Genomic DNA, 19,264 nt, shown 5'->3' with positions numbered 1-19,264 from the left:
TGTATACATAAAAAGCATATGCATGTGTTGAGTGGACATTTCTGTACAGTCCTTAACGAATGAGCATGTCCCTCTTCTGTGTCTTCAGCCATTTGGCTGATCATATTTACAAACAGACGATGAAATTCCAGTCACCTTTACAAAACCTTGGGAAAAAAAAACCAGCTTTGTAGGACAGACCAAAATAGCAATGTGAATCAATCTGGAAGTAACAGATGATACGTCTGTAAGGCCACTTTTTTCCCTCTGCTGTCATTCATAGACTTCACACCCCTTCTCAGTGGCTGTGGGTCACGATTCGATGAGCAAACGTCGCTACCTGCTGCAGTTCTCCTTTTATCTGTTTGTATCCCTCCTTTCTTCTCTCCAGGAGGCTTGTAAAGCTTCCGAAGCACCCGCTAAACTTTTCTGCTAGCTGCTGCTGAAACTCCTCTCCGCTCCGCTCTGCCATTTCAGTAGCTATCCACTTCCATTTCCATGAGATTTGGAGATTCAAGTGTAAGAACCAGTACAGTTTGGACCAAAGTTCTCATTTACGGGATGAGGTTAGAGGCGCTGAACTGTATCTGTTCTCTGTGTATATTCAATAGTTGGGTTTTATCAGTCAAGGGGCAACTGTGTATATTCAATGGTTGGGTTTTATCAGTCAAGGGGCTAGTTTACTAGCTTTTCTTCTAATGGCCTTTATTCCTTATATGTAAAAACTTAATATTTGTTGCAGAGCAGAAGACTTATTTTTTTTTCTTAAAAAGAAAGATTAAACAGTTGTCAAGGAGATGATAAATACAATGGTGAAATATTACTGTTTAGGAAGCAAATGGAAGTAATATCTGTTAAAACTTGATTTGTGTCTCCTTTTAGCCCTAATGCTATGATTAATAGAGAGGAATTATGGCTTGATAGATAATGCTAAATATCTTCCATTTTTCTTCAAAAATCTTTAGAAATCTATTAAAAAAAGCTCAGTGCTAGCACAATGATTGATACGAAAACTGCGAAGAGGATGAATAGCTCAGAATGCCTTTGCTCCCTAATGTTTCAAGTTTGTTTAAAGTGATATTTGTGTCGAGGGTTCTAACAAAATGAAATTGTTGTACAGTTCTGTTTAGCACGCTGGCAAAAATAACATTTCAGTAAATTTCATGCTATTTCATATTTTGATAGCATCCTAAAATGTTAAAATTAGTTGTAAATAACCTTTAGAATTCGTATGCATTGTAGTACTCATAATTAGTTATAGCAGGCGGTCACTTTTGTAATTAATTAATTGATTAGCTTTCATTCAGTTAAATTTTGCTGTGCAAGTATATATAGTTGAAAATAATGGAATGGAGTGAGTGCTTCCAAGCAACAATATTATAAAAAAAGTAGATTAAAATACTGAAGCAAATCATAAGGTGCTACTGCTCACACCAAAATTGGCCCAGGTATTGCAAGCGAAGTATGTTCACAGCTTTACCTATAGGAACAACTTAGCAAATCGTGTAATTTGGGCGTGCAACATGTGTTACTCCTAACGAGAGCCGCATGGTAATTCTCATGCGCTTTGTAATAGTTTGTCCCACAGGGGCTTATTTACTGAAAACTCCGTTGTGCATAAAGCCAGTTTTAGACTTTTTTTTTTTTTTCCCCTTGGAATTAGTCTGAGGATCATACACTTGATGCATTACGGGAGCAAACGATAATAAAAAGGCACAACTGCTAGCTGAGATAAAAGATAAAATTGCAGTAATTTGGAATGTGGTTTTAAAATGGAAAATATATGGGTATGACGTATGGCCCTTTGTGCTTCCGAACAATGACTGATCATCTGTTCGTGCTGCAGATAAAACTCCCTAATTGTAAAATATTTGTCTTGCATATGGTAGAACAAAAAAAACCCGTGGCACCTCACTCCTGCGTTTTCCTTCTACCCTTCCATGTAGTTTTGTAACTCCGTTAGGCTCATTCTCAATGTAAATTGTAATTCAGTCTGAAAAAATGGGAATTTTGACAATGAAATGTTCAAGGAAGGGGGAAAGAAAAAAAAAAAGGAAATGTCCGTTTGTATTTGTGATGTAGAATGTGTATACTGGGATGCAGTTACCACGGTAACTGTTGCATCTAGAGAATAACAGGGAGTAAAAGCTCACTATTATAAATGATGAGTGTCAAGCGCAGGTTACACCTGCTACTGCACAGGTCAAAATTATATTAATGTCTTTATCTGCCTCCTTTGCCCAAGTACTCTAGAATTGGGAAACATCTCTGGGTGTGGAATAGAAGTTCAGTGAAAATATACTGCGATTGCAGGGACAATACACGCAGGCATGAGATACAATGACTGTCAGTCCCACAAAATAAACTAAAATTACTGGGTACTCAAGTACAAGTTTGTAAGCTCGCAGTGAAAAAAGAAGCGTGATCTATTGCGTTGTCGGTTGTAGTATTGGTAAGAAGCCCTCAAAATCTTGCATTTCTGGATAGACATTACTGAACCTGAAGGTTCTCCTGTGTTTTTCTAGTTAATCATTCGGAATGGAGCAGCACAAGGTAAATAGAAAATGTATTATTTTAATCGCTGCATCCTAGATTTAAATACTAGATCATTTAGTGCTGCGACTCTTGTGCCAGCTACAGTTCTGGTGATTTGTTCCTCTCCGGAGATACATCCTGGCTGCTGTTGCAGCAGAAAGAAATTGGAAAAGGAAACTGGATATGTTTTGAGTTTGTTTTTTTTTTTTCCCCCCCTAAAAGATGCATTGTACAAGCTCACCTGCTGTAAACCCAGGGGCATCCCAGCAGAGTGCCTGGGCTGGGAGGTGTGGGCTGTGGAGAGGGTCCTCACTGCAGGCTGGACCTCCCTTCTCCCCCAGCCCACCATGGGCAAGGAAGCAATGTCCCTTGGCTCAAGGTCCCTCTTCTGGTTGCCTACAGATGGTTCTGATCAGTCTTAACATGGGTGGGAGGAGAAGGTGGTTCTTGTGGAGCTGCAGCTCCTGCAGTTGGGCGGCCTTGGGATGGCCACCTGGGCTCCTCACCGTCGCCAGCACGGATGGACGTAGTGCATCAGCAGAGGAGGACAAACAGAAAGAAAACTCTATTTGTCAGTATTAATTTTTATTTTAACACATCTTTAGGTTATTTTCTCTTTTAAGCCATGTTGAAGTCTATAATAATCAATTATAAAATTTTAGGCTTGTTGGAAGGGGATGGCAGAGCCTTCTACAATAGTTCGGGGGATGAATCTGAGGTCTTCTGATTTCTCAGGCCAATGCTGAAAGACTTGCTGATATTTGGACAAGTTACAGAAACTTCTCTGCAGCACGTTTTGCAGGCATTAAATATTCTTTGGGTTTTTTAAGGCATTTATTTGAATGTTGGTATGTCTTTTTTAGTGGTGGGATTCATGAGATTTTGAGGTATGGACTCTGCAGTGTCCTAGATCCATAGGTTTTCTTGGGACTGGGATAATATTAATGTGTAGTTGATATATAGGTTTGAAAAGTCTTTAATGAGACGCTTTAGGCCCTAGTATTGTCAATGCTTACCTACTTGCCTAAAAGTCTGTGGTATTACAACTTCAGCTGTTAACTTGGGGAGGGAGGATCAACAAGTTTTCCTAACTAGCGCACATTTCTGGAAAAAAACCGCTTTCTGTACGTCTTGTGCTATCTACCGCAATTAAATGAAATTAATTGTGTGGTCGTGTAATTTGGCAACTTCAAGGATATAACTGAGCATGCAGTTTGCTTCATTTTTTATTAAAATCCATGCAGAATATTATTTTCTCCTTTAAATATTCAGTGGCCCCATATTAATGTAAACCAGCCTACAGATAAATATCCATGGAAACCGGTGGGAAAGTGTGAAACTAATACAATCAGTTCCTAAATGTTACTGATTTCATTGCCTGTATTTTTCTTTCTGTGCGCTAGCAGAATCTGATAACAATTCAGAATCTACTAATACGTTTCACACTGGAATAAATACTGGCTAGACTCTAATGTCTACGTCAGTAGCTGTTTGGTATCTCATCATCTTCGCAAGGGATATTTAATGGCAATAAACTGACTAATAAACTTATTTCTGTAGCTTTTTGAGCATGGAAGCAGGCGTTATGCCTCAAGAATATACAGGATGTAGTCAGGAAGTCCAAACTTATGTTACTAAAAGATTAAATTTTCCCACTGCTCCTTCCTTTTTCTCCATTTTTTTCTACTTCAGCCTTTTTCTGTTGATGAAGGTTTTGTGATGAAGATGAGAGATTAAACACTTAAGAAATGTGACCTTCTGCGTATGTCTTGGAGGCTACCAAATACGCTTTTTAGCAGCCTCTCTTGTTTCACAGGATTAGGAAAGGCTTTTTTACATTTTAATGTTGAGGTTAAACTTTCAGCCTCTTTACTGTTTTATTTAACACATTCCTTGTCATAGTCCAAAGATAATTTTCAATAAAGGTGAATTAGAGTAAAACTGACCACATTTGAATTCTACAAATAGGTGGCGAAAAGTATCTGCAGTATGTAACTCTTAAAAAAAAAATCTGATCAAAAAACTCAAAAGTGACTGACATGAGTTACTTTATTCTAATTTATATAAAAATTGAGATTACAATTCTGAATAACAGTTCTAACCTGCTCTAATGGTTTTAAATGGTTTAGATGCATTTAAATCATGCTTACTATGCCATAAAATGATTTTCATCAGGTTAGCAAAATGCATTTCTCTGAGTCACCTGCCACTCTGCCAAATGTCACATCTTTTCATCAGAACATGCTAATACTGGAGTCGCGTAGCGAAGAAAAGAACCGGGATTTTATTACATGAGAACAATCAACTTTTTGCTGTCTGCATTCTGAAAAACATCTAAAGTGAGTTGGCTAAAACTTTCCAGGAAAATTAAACTTGAATCAGATGCTCAGCAATCAAAACCACTAGAGTTTGCTTCAGTGGGAAATATCGTGGAACCTTAATACAAACTTGTGTTTGTGTACAGTGCCTGGAATTATGCTCTTTGCTGAGTATAATGAATGTTTTGGAGCAAGAACCAAGCCCATGGCAGTGAAAGGATGTTTGATTTACAAGGAACGAGAAAACAAACCTCCAGGTCTCACACTGGAGAGAACGCTGAGCAAGCGCACTCGCACCTTTACACGTTGAAGTAAAGCAGATAGGGAAACGATAACGTGTTACCAATGTCTGACTCAAGGGAGAATTTGTCTCAGTTTTTGGAACTTCAGCAGAATAGATTGGCTCTTTCGGTTTGCTCAAATTGTATCTCACTGGAGGACAAAGTCTCCCTAAGCTTTTTTGTAAACTGGGATAGCCTTTCTATGGACGCCGATGGACATGAAGCACAAGACGAGGATGGAGTCTGTGTGGGTTTAGTTTGAAATAGGCCCTGGATGGTGAAGTAATGATGATTGCATAGTATTTGATAAAAGTTAAAGAATAAATGCTCAGTGTTATTAATGTCTATTAATAATCTATCGAACCTCTGCTATTTGTGTACGAGAACCAGAAGGAAAGGTAGACATGGGGACAATCTTTATTGCAAGGCCTGCTGTGACAGGACAAGGGGGGATGGTTTGAAACTGAAGCAGGGTAGGTTTAGACTGGATCTAAGGAAGAAATTCTTTCCAGTGAGGGTGGTGAAACCCTGGCAGGGGTTGCCCAGAGGTGGTGGAGGCCCCATCCCTTGAAGCATTCCAGGCCAGGTTGGCTGGGGCTGTGAGCAACCTGATGTGGTTCAAGGTGTCCCTGCTCCTGCAGGGGGGTTGGGCTGGGTGACCTCTAGGGGTCCCTTCCAACCCCAAACATTCTATAATTCTATGATGGTTGAGTCTTTCTACTGAGATATTCAGCCTTAAAATTCATCATTTGGTCTCATTTTCCTGAAATGGGTCTTGGTTACAAAACAGTGCAAAAGAAAGAAAAAACTCCACCCCCCCAAAAATGAAGTTGTCTCTTTGAGGGGAAAGTGGCCAAGACAACAGTATTAAACTTGCATCCTGAGCACAGGCTGAGCAGAGAAAAATCGGAGAGGACAGTTGCGTATCACGTGGCATCGAACACTTGCTTGCAAGGTAGGCAGCTGTGCACACCAAAGGATTTGTGCAGGAGAATTCAGCGTTATTTAATTAGGTGAATTACAGCGTAGGGAAACTTCACCGTGAGGTGAGCGGAAATCTTTTGAAATGCATTGAAGCAGTTTGCTATTTTCACACAGTTACCCTGCCAGCCTTAATATGCAAAACTGCCACTGAGTTCCAGATGGCAAGATAGCGCGGCGCAAGCTGGCTGTGCTGCAGAAAGACGGTTTCACCCTATTTGCAAACAGGCAGAATTCAGGTTGACCATTCAGCCTGAACCACTAGGATTTGCTGCATGAGTGCTTGGTTTCTGAAGCTTAACGCTGCACTACAGTAGCGCGGCACTTTAGCATAGCATTTAGTTGATGGGTATGACTATTCAATAATAAATATAAGGATAATTATGCTAACAATAAAGTAAATTTAGTGATAAATTTATTAAGCAGATGCATATTCACAGTGTTCAATATGCACCTTAAATGTGCAAGTTCTATCATGTATGACGAAGTAGCCTTCTAAGACAACTGCATGGGACTTTAATGGAAATCTGGTATCGTTCAAGCCATTTCTGTGTGAATGTAACAAAGCAGACATTTTAAAAATATCCTATTGCGTTTTGGTTATCACAGTCTAGTTTCACAGTACAATATAAGCTTTTCAGCCTGTGAAATCCATTAATAACCACATTAAACCTTCCCATATTGTATGAATTGTCAGGTTTAAATGATTCTTTTTTGAAAACAATTATCTGCGTCTTGCTTCTTGCAGTTTGTTAAAATGCTATGTCAATTTACAAAGACTGGGGGAATTTGACACAGAAATTTTAGAGGGGGAAGGAACTAATCATTGGTTTACCTAGCATGAGTGCTCAAGTATGCATGAAGAAAATGAACATTGATTCAAAACATAAATGATAAATTCTATTCATGAGTGGAATTGCCAAAGTTTAACTTGAAAAACCTTGGCTTCTCGAGTTCCGAGGAAAGTAAAAACTATTGGTAAACTTGTTTGAGTAGCTTAAATATGATATTTATTAAGACAAATGGCAATGTATGTATTTTAGAGGACTAGTTAGTACTTGCGGAACACGGTTCTGCATTGGAATAGATGGGGAACGGTGCTGGCTTCTGGTAGTTTTTGAGGTGCAGCCTTGAAGTGTTTGTGCCATGACTGAGAATCCCAGGGCAATGAACTCTTGCATGCGTTTGGTCTAATGTTGTGCTTCTGCTATACAGATATACTTGGGTTAAATATTTTCCCCCAATGCCTAAAATAAAACAAAGATGTAATTATGCTCTTCCATGCTCTTAACCTTTAGTAGCCTGCAAGCGCTGTGAGTCTCTTCTTTTCTTTTATAGGTTATAAGAGATAGAGACTCCATTCCTTCCCCTACAACGGACGTGAAGGCGGAGGACGGGGAAGTCTAGCTTAGTGAATGTAGAATATTTCTGCCTTGGAGTCTTACGCGTGTGCCTGAGCAAAGAACTGATTTAATGCGAATCTGAAATAAACGGTCTGACATTGCAACTAGGTTAGGAGCCCACTGTGCTGGCTTCTGTATAAATACAGAATAGGGGTCAGAGACTGTCCCAAAGTACTCTTAATAGTCAAGAGAGAATGGAGCGGATCATCACCAGGTGAAGAACAGAGGCATAGGGAGAACAGTCTTAACTCTCAGGTATGTCTGCAACTTTGGGACACCTGACAAAAAAGTGGAGAACATCTGAAATAGATGAGCAACTAACATGCAATGAGTGCTATTAGAATTATCTAAGAGGAGGCATCTGTTGGGTTCCCTTTGAAAATATAGCACTGAAGACTGTGTTCCTAAAAAAAAAAAAAGTTTCAAAACCACCTGAGGTTGGTTACCTACCTCCTCTAAAAAGTCAAGCCATAGGCGATTTATGCAGGGTCAAACAAGATGTCTCTTGAAGAAGCAAAGCCCCTTCACTGGTGTTTCAATCCTTTACATTATTCACAAAAATACATTTCTAGTAGTAAGAATAATCTGAGCCGTGTTTGGAAGGAAATTTTTGGTGTCAGAGAGATTCTGTGCCGTCTGGCTGACTTTGTATTACTGTTCGGTTACTGGTAGCCTGGTTTCATTCTCTCTGTAAAATGTACAGTAGTGAAAGATCTGACTTCAGATGTTGTTAAGACAAAAAGAATTATAGAAGGACCAGACCCTGCAACTACAAAATCCCTCACAAATGCACACACGTCAGCTGGGAATCCCTGTAATCCCTGTAACGAAGCAATCTGCAATCATGCATCAATGATATGTGACAGTACTAATGGAAGCTTCCATCGTGTTATTCATAATAAAATTTAAGGAGGGAATGTAAACTGTGTAACCCATTGCATGTGTTGCTTTTCAGGTGTTCAAAGCTATGAATGTTCCTCAGATCAGAAACCCTTCCTTACCTCCTCCAGAAGATATGCCTGAAGCCTATCATGTGAAGATAGCTCTCCTTGGCGCAGGACCTGCAAGTCTAAGTTGTGCTTCCTTTTTGGCTCGATTGGGCTATTCAAACATCACCATATTTGAAAAGCAGGAGTACGTTGGTGGCTTAAGGTAAAAACCAATGACAACAAAGCACCATTTCCAATCACTGTAGAAACATAGCAAAAAATATTGTGCAGCTTACATACAATCTCTCCTCCTCTATCAGGGGAAGAGGGTGGAATATTTCAGATCTGGAAAACTTTTTTTTTTTTACTTAAATAATTCATCTTTCAAGTTAAAATAGATACACTTACAGGCAAGCTTTAACTGAAGATCTGGAGGCTCTCTCCTATATTCTCTTCTTATGACCTCTAAAGTTCCAGGGCGCAGTTGTTATTATTAAATTAACACTGTAGAAAGTTATGTCAGGAACCATTTTCCTTTATCCCAAACTTTTAAAATAAGATGAAGTACTTGTAGCCCTACATAGTGAAAGAATTAGTAGATGTTTAAAATGCTTTAGACAGATACTAATTTCTTGGAGAATTTTAATTTTTTCCTGGAAACCCTAAGCATAAGATAAAATGTTTCAGAAAAAAATATTTCGGAAAGTGACTGGTGGATACCAACCCATTCAAAATCAAAATTAAATTTTACATGTTGAAGATGTACTGACACTAAAATGTTTATAAAATAGAAAGTGAAAAGAAACAGGGAGAGAAAGAAGGGTGATGAGCTCGCATTTCTCACTGCAGCATCACGGAAATCAATAGAGTTGACATCGTTAATGAATTTGATCCATAATGCCATAATGTCAAATACTTATTCAGTGCTCTGGAAGATAGAGAATCAATGCTGGAGAAGTTGAACTGATCACTTGCATTTTTCCCAGTGAGGTTCAGAAGTATTCTACCTAATTATCAAGGTGGTAATACATAGGCATTTAACTGTGGAGCTGTTTGACTTGAACAGGTTGCCACAGAAGACTGCGAATTTACTATATGAAAAACCTATTCACCTGTCGAGCAGAACATGCTTTCGTAAATACCAGGTTTAGAATCAGTTTTCTTGCTGTGAAGTAGTAAGAAATAACGAGGTGTTTCTAGCAACGAATTGCAGGGTGACAGCTTAGACTCAGGTTGGACTCAGCAACGTAAGTTCTGCAGTTGCTTACTGCATGCTTGCGTATTTGAAGCAATTTGATCTTAAGTTACGCCTCTTCTTCATGGTTTAATTTGAATTTAAAATAGCCTGTTGTTTGTTCTACTGCAAAAAGCCTTACACTAAGTGCCTGCTCTGTTAGTATCCTTAATGGCCCAGCAGTGCATTTTAATATGTCTGTCTGTCTGCTGAGTCTTAAAAGTCTTACAGTTGGACTCGGTGATCTTAAAGGTCTTTTCCAACCTAAATGGTTCTATGTTTTTATGAAAGAGCACATAGCAATCAAGGTCAAATTTTACTTCCATTCATCGTAGAAAGTTTCACATCTGGTTTAAGGGCATCAATTCCTTTTGTCCTTACTTTAATCTTGGAACAGAAGGGAGGCTGGCCTGTGGCAGCAATCATCCATTACTGCAGTTGTAAGTCTTTGCAGCCCATCTTTTAAGAAGTTGAGGGTTACTGATGGGTGTGTTTTCAAAGCTTCATAAACTATTACAAATGGCTGACAAGACCAAATTAATTTTGGAATCAGCTGTTTGGAAGGACGCTGCTTATGCCCTTTTTTAGTTTGCGCTGCCTTTTTTTGAGTGTTTTGTAACTGGGGTGTTCCTTCACATACATGTTAGATCATAGCTAACTTCAATATTTAAACAATAGAAAGCTGTCTAGTGATTGCAGTTCCTGCGGTGTGACCTTTAAGGCTAGCATAAGTCTGCTGTTGTCTGGGCATGTCTGAATTTTTCACATTCATGGGTAGATTTTCCTACATTTTACCAGTTGTGTAAAATTTATGCTTTATAATAGAGTAGGCATGAGCAAATCACACTCTTGCTTAGAGATTGCGAACAAGCTTCACTGCTCATGCTCCTAGCTGTGCCACTGGTTTACAACATACCAAAATATTTCTCTCGCTAGCCCAGAAGGGTGTCCCTTGAGCAAAAGTAATCCGGGATCACTGAGAAACACCAAGGACCTGTCCAAGCACCTCTAACTTGGATCAGATTTGAGGAAGAATTGAACCTGTGGGACGCTGTTCCCATCCACTGCATCCCTCCTGCACCTCTCCCCTGTTTCCTTTTCCCCTCTGTCTCTCCGTTGCTGAGTCAGAGACTGTCTTCTGGTGCAGAAAGAAATTACAGCAGAATTACTGATGTACCACTTGACTTCCGTAAAATGTTTATTTTCATGGTAAATATGCATTCATATGTCCCCACAGAACTGTGTATTTGCGTATGAATGTATATGTCCATTTGTATGTAGATATATGTGGGTATACTCCACAGGACAAAACTGTAAGAAAATGTTTAATAAGAGCAAAAAATTGTTTACAAATTCTGACAGTGACATAACACACCCAGCGCTGTTCTGGATTCTTCTAAGAGTCACGGAGATGATAGGTCTTCAACAAATACATAGGTGGCTTGGAAAATAGAACTGTCCTGTTTTTATTAAATCTCTGTCGCAGAATCATATCGATCCATTAGTTTCTGCCTCAGACACATTTTTACGTAGCATGACCTGTGGGAAGTTGTGTTGTCGTGACAATGTTCACTGTACCTGATATTTAGGACACTGTTCATTGCACACGGGTCAGGAAAGGTGAAAAAAGGGCAGTATTAGAAATGAGGAGGAACACCAGTTTCTTATCAATATAATTAAAGTTGGTTCAAATTAAAAATAAATAGAATCCTTCTGGCCTGTCCACGTTAGATGCTAAAGATGGTGTGGTCACTAACAATATGTAAAATAAAGTCACAGTTATCTCTTGTGCCAGTGCTTTGTTATGGAAATTATAGATCCATTAATTTGACAACAGATTAGACTGTTTGAAGCTTAGAGATGCCTGGGGAGAGACTTTCACTCTTCTGCATAGTCAGGTTTTTCTTCATTGAACAAAAGTATCTAAAATAGAAGTGTTTACCTGTAATGTGTTTTACGAGAGTGATTTTGAGCTGGCGTAAGTAGATGTCATTTCATTGGAGATAAAGATCTGTACCAGTAGATAGAAACTGAGGTTCTGTGCTGGCACTGCAGTTTTCCCATACAGGAGAGCTGTGGTTCTGGGAACTTGAAGATGTCATTCCTAATCTTCCCCAGGAGGAAAAAATGCCGGCTAATAAACGTTAGGTCAAAAAGCAGACTTGAGACCAAGAGCCGGTAGAAAATTACTGACTTTGTCCATCCTGAAAGACCACCAAAAAACTAGGGAGTAGAAATGGAGGAGGGTCTAGTTTTAAATACCATTGCTCAAAATAACATATGCAACACTTTAAAAAAAAAAAAAATTATGGGAAACTTGATTCTTTCTTACTGCCTGGCTTAATGACTGGTTGCCAGAAGATCACTTTGCTTGTAGTAGCCATGAGATCTTTTCTTAAATGGATGTCTTAAGTTTGTGTAGTGTTACATATTCTGGCGAGCAGAAGGAATGGAGCTGAAGCTCTTTTGGACCCAGGCTTAACGTATGTTAAATGGTTACCTACAAGCGCGGGCAGGACTGGCCTCAAGGTAATGCCTTCCTGGCCTGTATTTTTAGCACTGAGTGAATAATGCTGGTTTGTCACCCTTAACGATTTAAAAAAGCCAACGGTCAAGCTTCAGCATATTTCCATTCACATACATCAAAATTAACTACAGTGTGTTACAAGTATTGAATTTTTAACAACTAAAAAAATCCGTTCTTCCTAATAGCTGGAAGTATTTCACAGGCGTTTTTATTTATTTTAGTACGTCTGAAATCCCCCAGTTCCGACTGCCGTACGACGTAGTGAATTTTGAAGCTGAGCTTATGAAGGACCTTGGAGTGAAGGTAATGAAAAATATATCCTGTCTATGTATAGCTCAAAGAAAAAAGAACAAGAACTCTGCCAAAGACTAACAGCAAAATGTCATGCACATTAGTAAAGAACAATTAAAAGCTACGCTAGACAGAGGCAGGAAGATGCTTCCTCTTGCTCAGGGCATTTGTCTGTCTCCTGTCTGAATGCCACTAGTTTGGAAAAGGGCAATCAATAGTTCTCATCTGGCATGCCTGCATGTGATTAATTGTCTGTAAGAAACAAATTCCTAAATTGCTTTAGGGGTTCAATGTAGCTATTGGAATGATTTGATTTTTTTAATCGAGGGCTTGTTTTTTTTTTTCATGCAAGTTTGGCACTACTTAAAACATTCATATTTGATACTTCTCCCTCCATTCCCTCTCCCTGAATTTTTTCTTAATGGTTTATAATACAGTCTTGCATCCAAGTTAATTTCATAATAAAATGCATCCAATTAAACAAAGTGTTAACACGATCATCTATTATAAACAATAACAGTCATTCAACTTCTTGGAAAGCGATAGTTATGCATTATTCTGTTAAACAAATGTGTGTTGTTTATAGATAATGGGAACATTGCTTTATTGTTAATTTAGGGCTTGAGCTGAAGATTTAGATCGTATTTACAACTGCTGCACATTTTAATAGAAGTTACAAACGTAGAATGCATCGCTGGATCAAGTTTTTGAGTACCAGGAGGGATAATATATTTTTAACATGAAACTAAAGCGTTCAGTGAAGGAAGAAATTCTTCTTGGAATCTTTTGTATCGGTTCATGTCGTAAAAGCATTGGGTTGTTGTCACAAGACCCAAGTGAGAACCTCATCCTGCCCAGGTTTTATAAAAACGCTGACAAGGTGTAAGATCAGGCTTTAAATGCTACAGGTCTACTTTTCCCCTCTAAAGACCCCTTTGCAACCCTTGGGAAGACTTGGCAGAATGGAGGTTGAGTTAGGGATGGGGCTAAAACCAGAGCGCTGAGACAATTTAGGTAAAATTGCTGGGTGTAGGCTTCTGGGAACCCTCAGCAAAACTCAGTTGCCTAAGGCTATGACAGGGCCTCCAGAATGGCCTGATAGAGCCACCATGTCATCTCGACCCGCAAGTCCTCTGCGGTTTTGAAGTGCAGCAGAAGATCTCAATGTAAATTTGCTTCCAAGCTCTGCCATTGGTTTGCAATTGACCCTTTGGCAACCTGGTTAACTGAAGTACCTCAGCTTTATACCTCTATAAGCTGGAAATACTTTCTGGTGTTTACTTAAAGCATTGCAGATCTGTGGTGGATGGTGCTGTATTGTATAAATGCTCAGTACTGCTGTTTATTCAAGTAATTCTACTGAAATTAGTAAGAATTAGTCAGCTGAATAAGGATTACAGAGCTGGGCCCTAGGAGTATTATGAATCCCCACATAAAATAGTATTGCCATTTAAATTCCTTCATTAGGTTTTCATAACATATGTACACAATAGGATAAAAAAAAAAAATGTAATGACAATTTATGGAAGGCATTTTGTTGCCAGTGAGGATGTAGCCTGTATTCTTGAAAGGATTACAACTGTACGTGGCTTTTGTACCTATGATAAAATTTATACTAAATCTCCAAAGACAAAAAAAAAAGTGGGTGTTTTAAGTATTGTACACTGTATTTTACATCTGCCTCTTTTTTCAGCAATAGGAAAAGTATATTAAATGGAATATAGGCAGATTCAACAACAAGATATACAGAGATGCAAAGACAAAACCATTAAGATCACAGTCTAGTGCTTACATGATGGAGTGTGGCATTTTGGGCTACAAAGTTGATGAAGGGACTGGAGCATCTCTCCCCTATGAGGAAAGGCTGAGGGAGCTGGGCTTGTTCAGCCTGGAGAAGAGAAGGCTGAGAGGGGAACTCATCAACACCTACAAATATCTCAAGGGTGGGTGTCATGAGGATGGAGCCAGACTCTTCTCAGCGGTGCCCAGCACCAGGACAAGGGGCCATGGGCACAAACTGAAGCAGAAGAGGTTCCAGTTGAATATGAGGAAGAACTTGTTGACTTGGAGGGTGCCCGAGCCCTGGCCCAGGCTGCCCAGGGGGGCTGTGGAGTCTCCTTCTCTGGAGATATTCAACCCCCGCCTGGACGCTGTCGTGTGTCCCCTGCTCTGGGTGAGCCTGCTTGAGCAGGGGGGTGGGATGGGATGAGCTCCCGAGGGCCCTGCCAACCCCTGCCATTCTAATTTCATAAAGTGAATACACAAGCAATATTACAAAAACTGGGGGAAAACATTCAAATTCCAAGAGTCTAAAGTATAGAGACAAAACCCCACATGCCCATGTCAAGAAGTACAAAATATCAGAAGAGGAATCACACGCACTTTATGTGCTCGAAAGCCTTGGGGTTAGGAGAGGTGAGCAGAAGGTGCGTGCGTCTTCAGATGCGTGGCCTCTGCACGGGAGACAGGTACAGGGGCTTTGCTGAACATGCAGCAAAGGTTTTTCCCTGCCTCACTCTTACAACGGCTGTAGTTGCTCAACCCGTGCCGTGGCTGCTGAAAGCAGGATTGCTGGTGGAACATCACAAATATTTTTCAGCTTTTGCTTCTGGAAGCGAGTCGTAGTTGAAGTGCCACAAGTGTAGATTATTTTTATTACTGTGACTTATTTCTTTTAATAAATGAACACCAATCGCTGCACTCTGGGCATCATTGCTTGTCTAAATGAGAATTAAGCAGTTGCAAGTTTAAATCAAAATTGATCTTATTCGTAATTTTGAAAACCTTTGTTAGCTGAACACGCCGAACGGTCTGCTTCGTTACGAGCGAGTAGGGCACGCTGTAATTTGCACAGAGCGTTCGTCAGCCTTGCTGCCGTCTCTGGCCCAGAATTGCAGGCGGGTTTTCCAAATGCACAAGAAACACCATTGGCTTCTCCGAGGGTCTTTGGCCTAAAGGTGTTCTAGCCAGTGGCCCCAGTGCAAAATTCAGGCTGTGAGCTTTGGGGGTGCAGCACAAAGTGATGCCACCCTTCCTTTTGCATTCAGCGCAATTGGAGGCTTACCACGTGCCCGATGCTGTGCGGGGAAACATTGCTTGGTCTTCTGCTCAGAGCCCCTGTTAATGCAGAATAGTGTCACGTCTTTTATTTTCTTGATTTCTCTGTAAGAGGCTCCTACTTTCCCTAATGTTTCTGCCATAACCGAAACTACTGGGGTTTTTTGTTGGTGTGCTGGGTGATTCTTCCAATTAGCGCATATTCCTTAAAGGAGGTTCTTGCTGCTTAAATTCTGATTTTCACGTGGAAAACCAACCTGTTACAAACAGCACTGAATACAGCAATATACTCGCAGTAGAGAACTGCCATTTTCAGCTTTATTTCAGTATTGCATTCCAGAGACAGCCCTTGTTTGTTGTTTGAGCAGAAACCAAGCTAGCCTGTGGTGGCCCCCATGCGAGGATGCTGTGAAGGTACATTTTGCCCACATCTAGTTTGGGCCAATTGCTTAAATCAGAGCCATTTTAGGCTTTTTAAGGCTGGCTTTAAAAAAGCCTGGCTTAAAGCCTGGCAAAACAAAATGAATTTGCTTTATTTGTTCCCTGGAAGATCCTGCAAGATGTCTGTATGTAGGAGACAGTAGAAATTACTTTCACATCATCCCATTAAAAGCAAGTAACCTTTAATTCTTTCAGATAATTTTTAGTAAAGGCCTTGCAATGGACGGGATGACACTCCGTACCTTGAAAGAAGATGGCTATGAAGCGGTCTTTCTCGGAATAGGTAAGAAGAGCTCGCTGTCGTGTGTTTTGTCAGCTTGAAATTGAGTGACTGCCTAAGAATAAACTGGGACTTGGATCTGTGTTAATAGCGTGATGTGAGACAGCTTCAATTTGATGCATTACAAATGTATGGAATAGAAGGAAAATTTAAAAACCAGGAAGCTGAAGCTAGCTGTCCTTAGACGGTTATTGGTTAAAATGTTCATATTTATATGATAGATTTTGAAGTAAGAAAATAATGTGGGTTGATTTAATTTTTGTTTAAATAGCTAAAAAATGGATGAACTAAAAAATGACTCATAATTCATTGGCCTAGAGCAATACACAAGTTCAGTTTTCCTTTCTTTGCAAACAGCTTACTATAGCCATGTAATTACTGAGTCTATAAGTAAGCCAGTGATACTGTGCTTGGTTGCTTTTTTTCTCTCCTCCATATAAAACGTAAGGTCCTGCAGAGAGGCTGTAGTGAAATGTAATTACGGGATGGGTTAACAAAATAAGCTGACTTTGATTTAGACTAAAAGGGGCATCATAGGTCTGTCTTCTCTCATGTGCTAGAGAAGTCCTGCACCTGCCTGCTATTCGAATCGTTCCTTCTTTTTAATGTTAGATTAGAATTGTTATCCATTTACAAGTATTTTGAAGTACAGCTGGACCCATCGCTGCCATATGATAGGCATGTTGAGCAGGCATTGTCTGCAGTTGGTATGAGGCTTAACGCTCTTTATTGATCTAGACGTTGCCTAAGTGAACATAATAGGAAACAAGTTGTCCAACTGTTCCTCCTTCCTATTATTGATTACAGAGATGTAATTCTTAGTACAGCGACAACTGTTGTTTACCATCTGGGTATGCAGTATAATAAGCTTTGCAGGTCTATTCTGTCATGTGATTATAGTACAGAGCGTTGTGATTTATATAATCCTAAATCCTCACATTGTTAGCGACCTTCCATGTATAGGAATTTCTGATGTGTCATATTTTGATGTAAAAGTATACAAGGCAATGGTCCAATTTATCTTCTTTATTCTTTTAATCTGCGTCTTTCAAACTGCTTTGTTGAAATCTCACCAATGAGGGATTAATTCATAAATAAACATTTGGGTTTTGAGAGTCTAGCATTTAGGAATATTTTGAAGTACAGCTGGACCCATCGCTGCCATATGATAGGCATGTTGAGCAGGCATTGTCTGCAGTTGGTATGAGGCTTAACGCTCTTTATTGATCTAGACGTTGCCTAAGTGAACATAATAGGAAACAAGTTGTCCAACTGTTCCTCCTTCCTATTATTGATTACAGAGATGTAATTCTTAGTACAGCGACAACTGTTGTTTACCATCTGGGTATGCAGTATAATAAGCTTTGCAGGTCTATTCTGTCATGTGATTATAGTACAGAGCGTTGTGATTTATATAATCCTAAATCCTCACATTGTTAGCGACCTTCCATGTATAGGAATTTCTGATGTGTCATATTTTGATGTAAAAGTATACAAGGCAATGGTCCAATTTATCTTCTTTATTCTTTTAATCTGCGTCTTTCAAACTGCTTTGTTGAAATCTCACCAATGAGGGATTAATTCATAAATAAACATTTGGGTTTTGAGAGTCTAGCATTTAGGAAAAAAAAAAAAAAAAAAAATCAGTCATTTTTGGAACATCAGCATGATCCCCCTGCATTTCTGACTCATAAATTTAAAATAACAGTTCGGTTAAAGGTTAGCAAAAATGACCACCGAGCACTTCATGCACGGGATCGGAATGTTTATTTTAGGCATATGGGTTTATTTTCTGACCTTAATAAAGTTATACTAACATAAAATATTTTTGGTTAGAAATGTGTATAGACCACATTGTGCCATACAGATGCTAGGTAAAGGGACACAGCCAGAATTTTAATAAACAAGAGAAGGTATCCGAAGCATAATTCTCCTGTAAACCATGTGTTCACTGATTGTATTAGGAAACACAGGGTATAAATGCTAATGAAGGATTATGTGTTCCGACATAGTTTTGGTACTGGAAGCTACCTTGCATTTGTGATGAAGTTGGTCCCTCTCTGAATCCTCATGTCTGCCTGTCATCTCTCTTTTCCAGTGCTGTATAAGACACTGGACAGAAATGTGGCCTTGCCTACTGGAAGCGAAAGACCAAACCAAGGGGTTAAAGATTTCTAGGGTTAGCTATATTAATGCAATAGAGCGTTTATAAGCTCTCAGCAACAGCACTTTTTCCATAATGAGTCTGTACTGTATTTCTTGATGTGTTCTTTGTCTACTGAAAAAACCATATATTCAATGAAATACCACATTTGAACATTACCCTGAATCATGGGAGTGAAATAATTAGAGAGCACTACTTACATAGAATAGATTTATTTATTTTTGAAGTTTGTTGTAATTTGCTTCTGAATGAATCTGTACTTTGATGGAAAATAAACATGGTGGGTTTCAATTTTCTCTGTTAGTGGAAGAAAGAAAAAGTGAATGGGCGTGTAAAAGAAGATCACAGAATCAGAGTTGTTTAGGTTGGAAAAGCCCTTTAAGCTCCCCCAGCCCAACCGCTCCCCTACCCCTGCCATCCCACCCCCAAACCCTGGCCCTCAGCACCTCCTCTGCCCGGCTGTTAAATCCCCCCAGGGCTGGGGACTCGACCCCTTCCCTGGGCAGCCCCTTCCCGTGCCTGACAGCCCCAAGGGGAAGGAATTGTTCCCCATGGCCAACCTCACCGGAAGGAATGGTCCCCCATGGCCAACCTCCCCCTGCCCTGGCACAACTTGAGGCTGTTTCCCTTCGTCCCATCGCCCCTTCCCTGGGAGCAGAGAATGACCCCCACCTCACTATGACCTCCTTTCAGGTAGTTGTAGAGGGCGATAAGGTCTCCTCTCAGAGATGAAGTTCCTGATGGGACAAGGGCGTACACTGTGAGAGGATTTTTTTCATCACAATGTGATTTCTGAAGAGCTCACCTTTAGTCTTGCAAATGAGATGGGACGTGAGGGCAGGTG

The 19,264-nt window shown here is 39.8% G+C and overlaps 1 protein-coding gene across 1 annotated transcript in view; it reads left to right on the top strand.

The window, feature by feature from the left end:
* DPYD (dihydropyrimidine dehydrogenase) overlaps nucleotides 1–19,264 on the top strand; it is a 372,577-nt gene that overhangs the window by 97,698 nt on the left and 255,615 nt on the right. Inside the window, exons 7-9 of the mRNA XM_009647526.1 lie at nucleotides 8,453–8,649; nucleotides 12,409–12,490; nucleotides 16,172–16,259. Of these exons, the coding sequence (XP_009645821.1) occupies nucleotides 8,453–8,649; nucleotides 12,409–12,490; nucleotides 16,172–16,259 (367 nt within the window). The remainder of the gene's footprint in view (nucleotides 1–8,452; nucleotides 8,650–12,408; nucleotides 12,491–16,171; nucleotides 16,260–19,264) is intronic.

This window comes from Egretta garzetta, unplaced genomic scaffold (assembly GCF_000687185.1).
Source record: "Egretta garzetta isolate BGI_Z169 unplaced genomic scaffold, ASM68718v1 scaffold149, whole genome shotgun sequence".
Taxonomy (NCBI): Eukaryota; Metazoa; Chordata; class Aves; order Pelecaniformes; family Ardeidae; genus Egretta; species Egretta garzetta.
The sequence above is the reverse complement of the archived record's forward strand: the minus strand, read 5'-3'. Positions and strand labels throughout refer to the sequence as shown.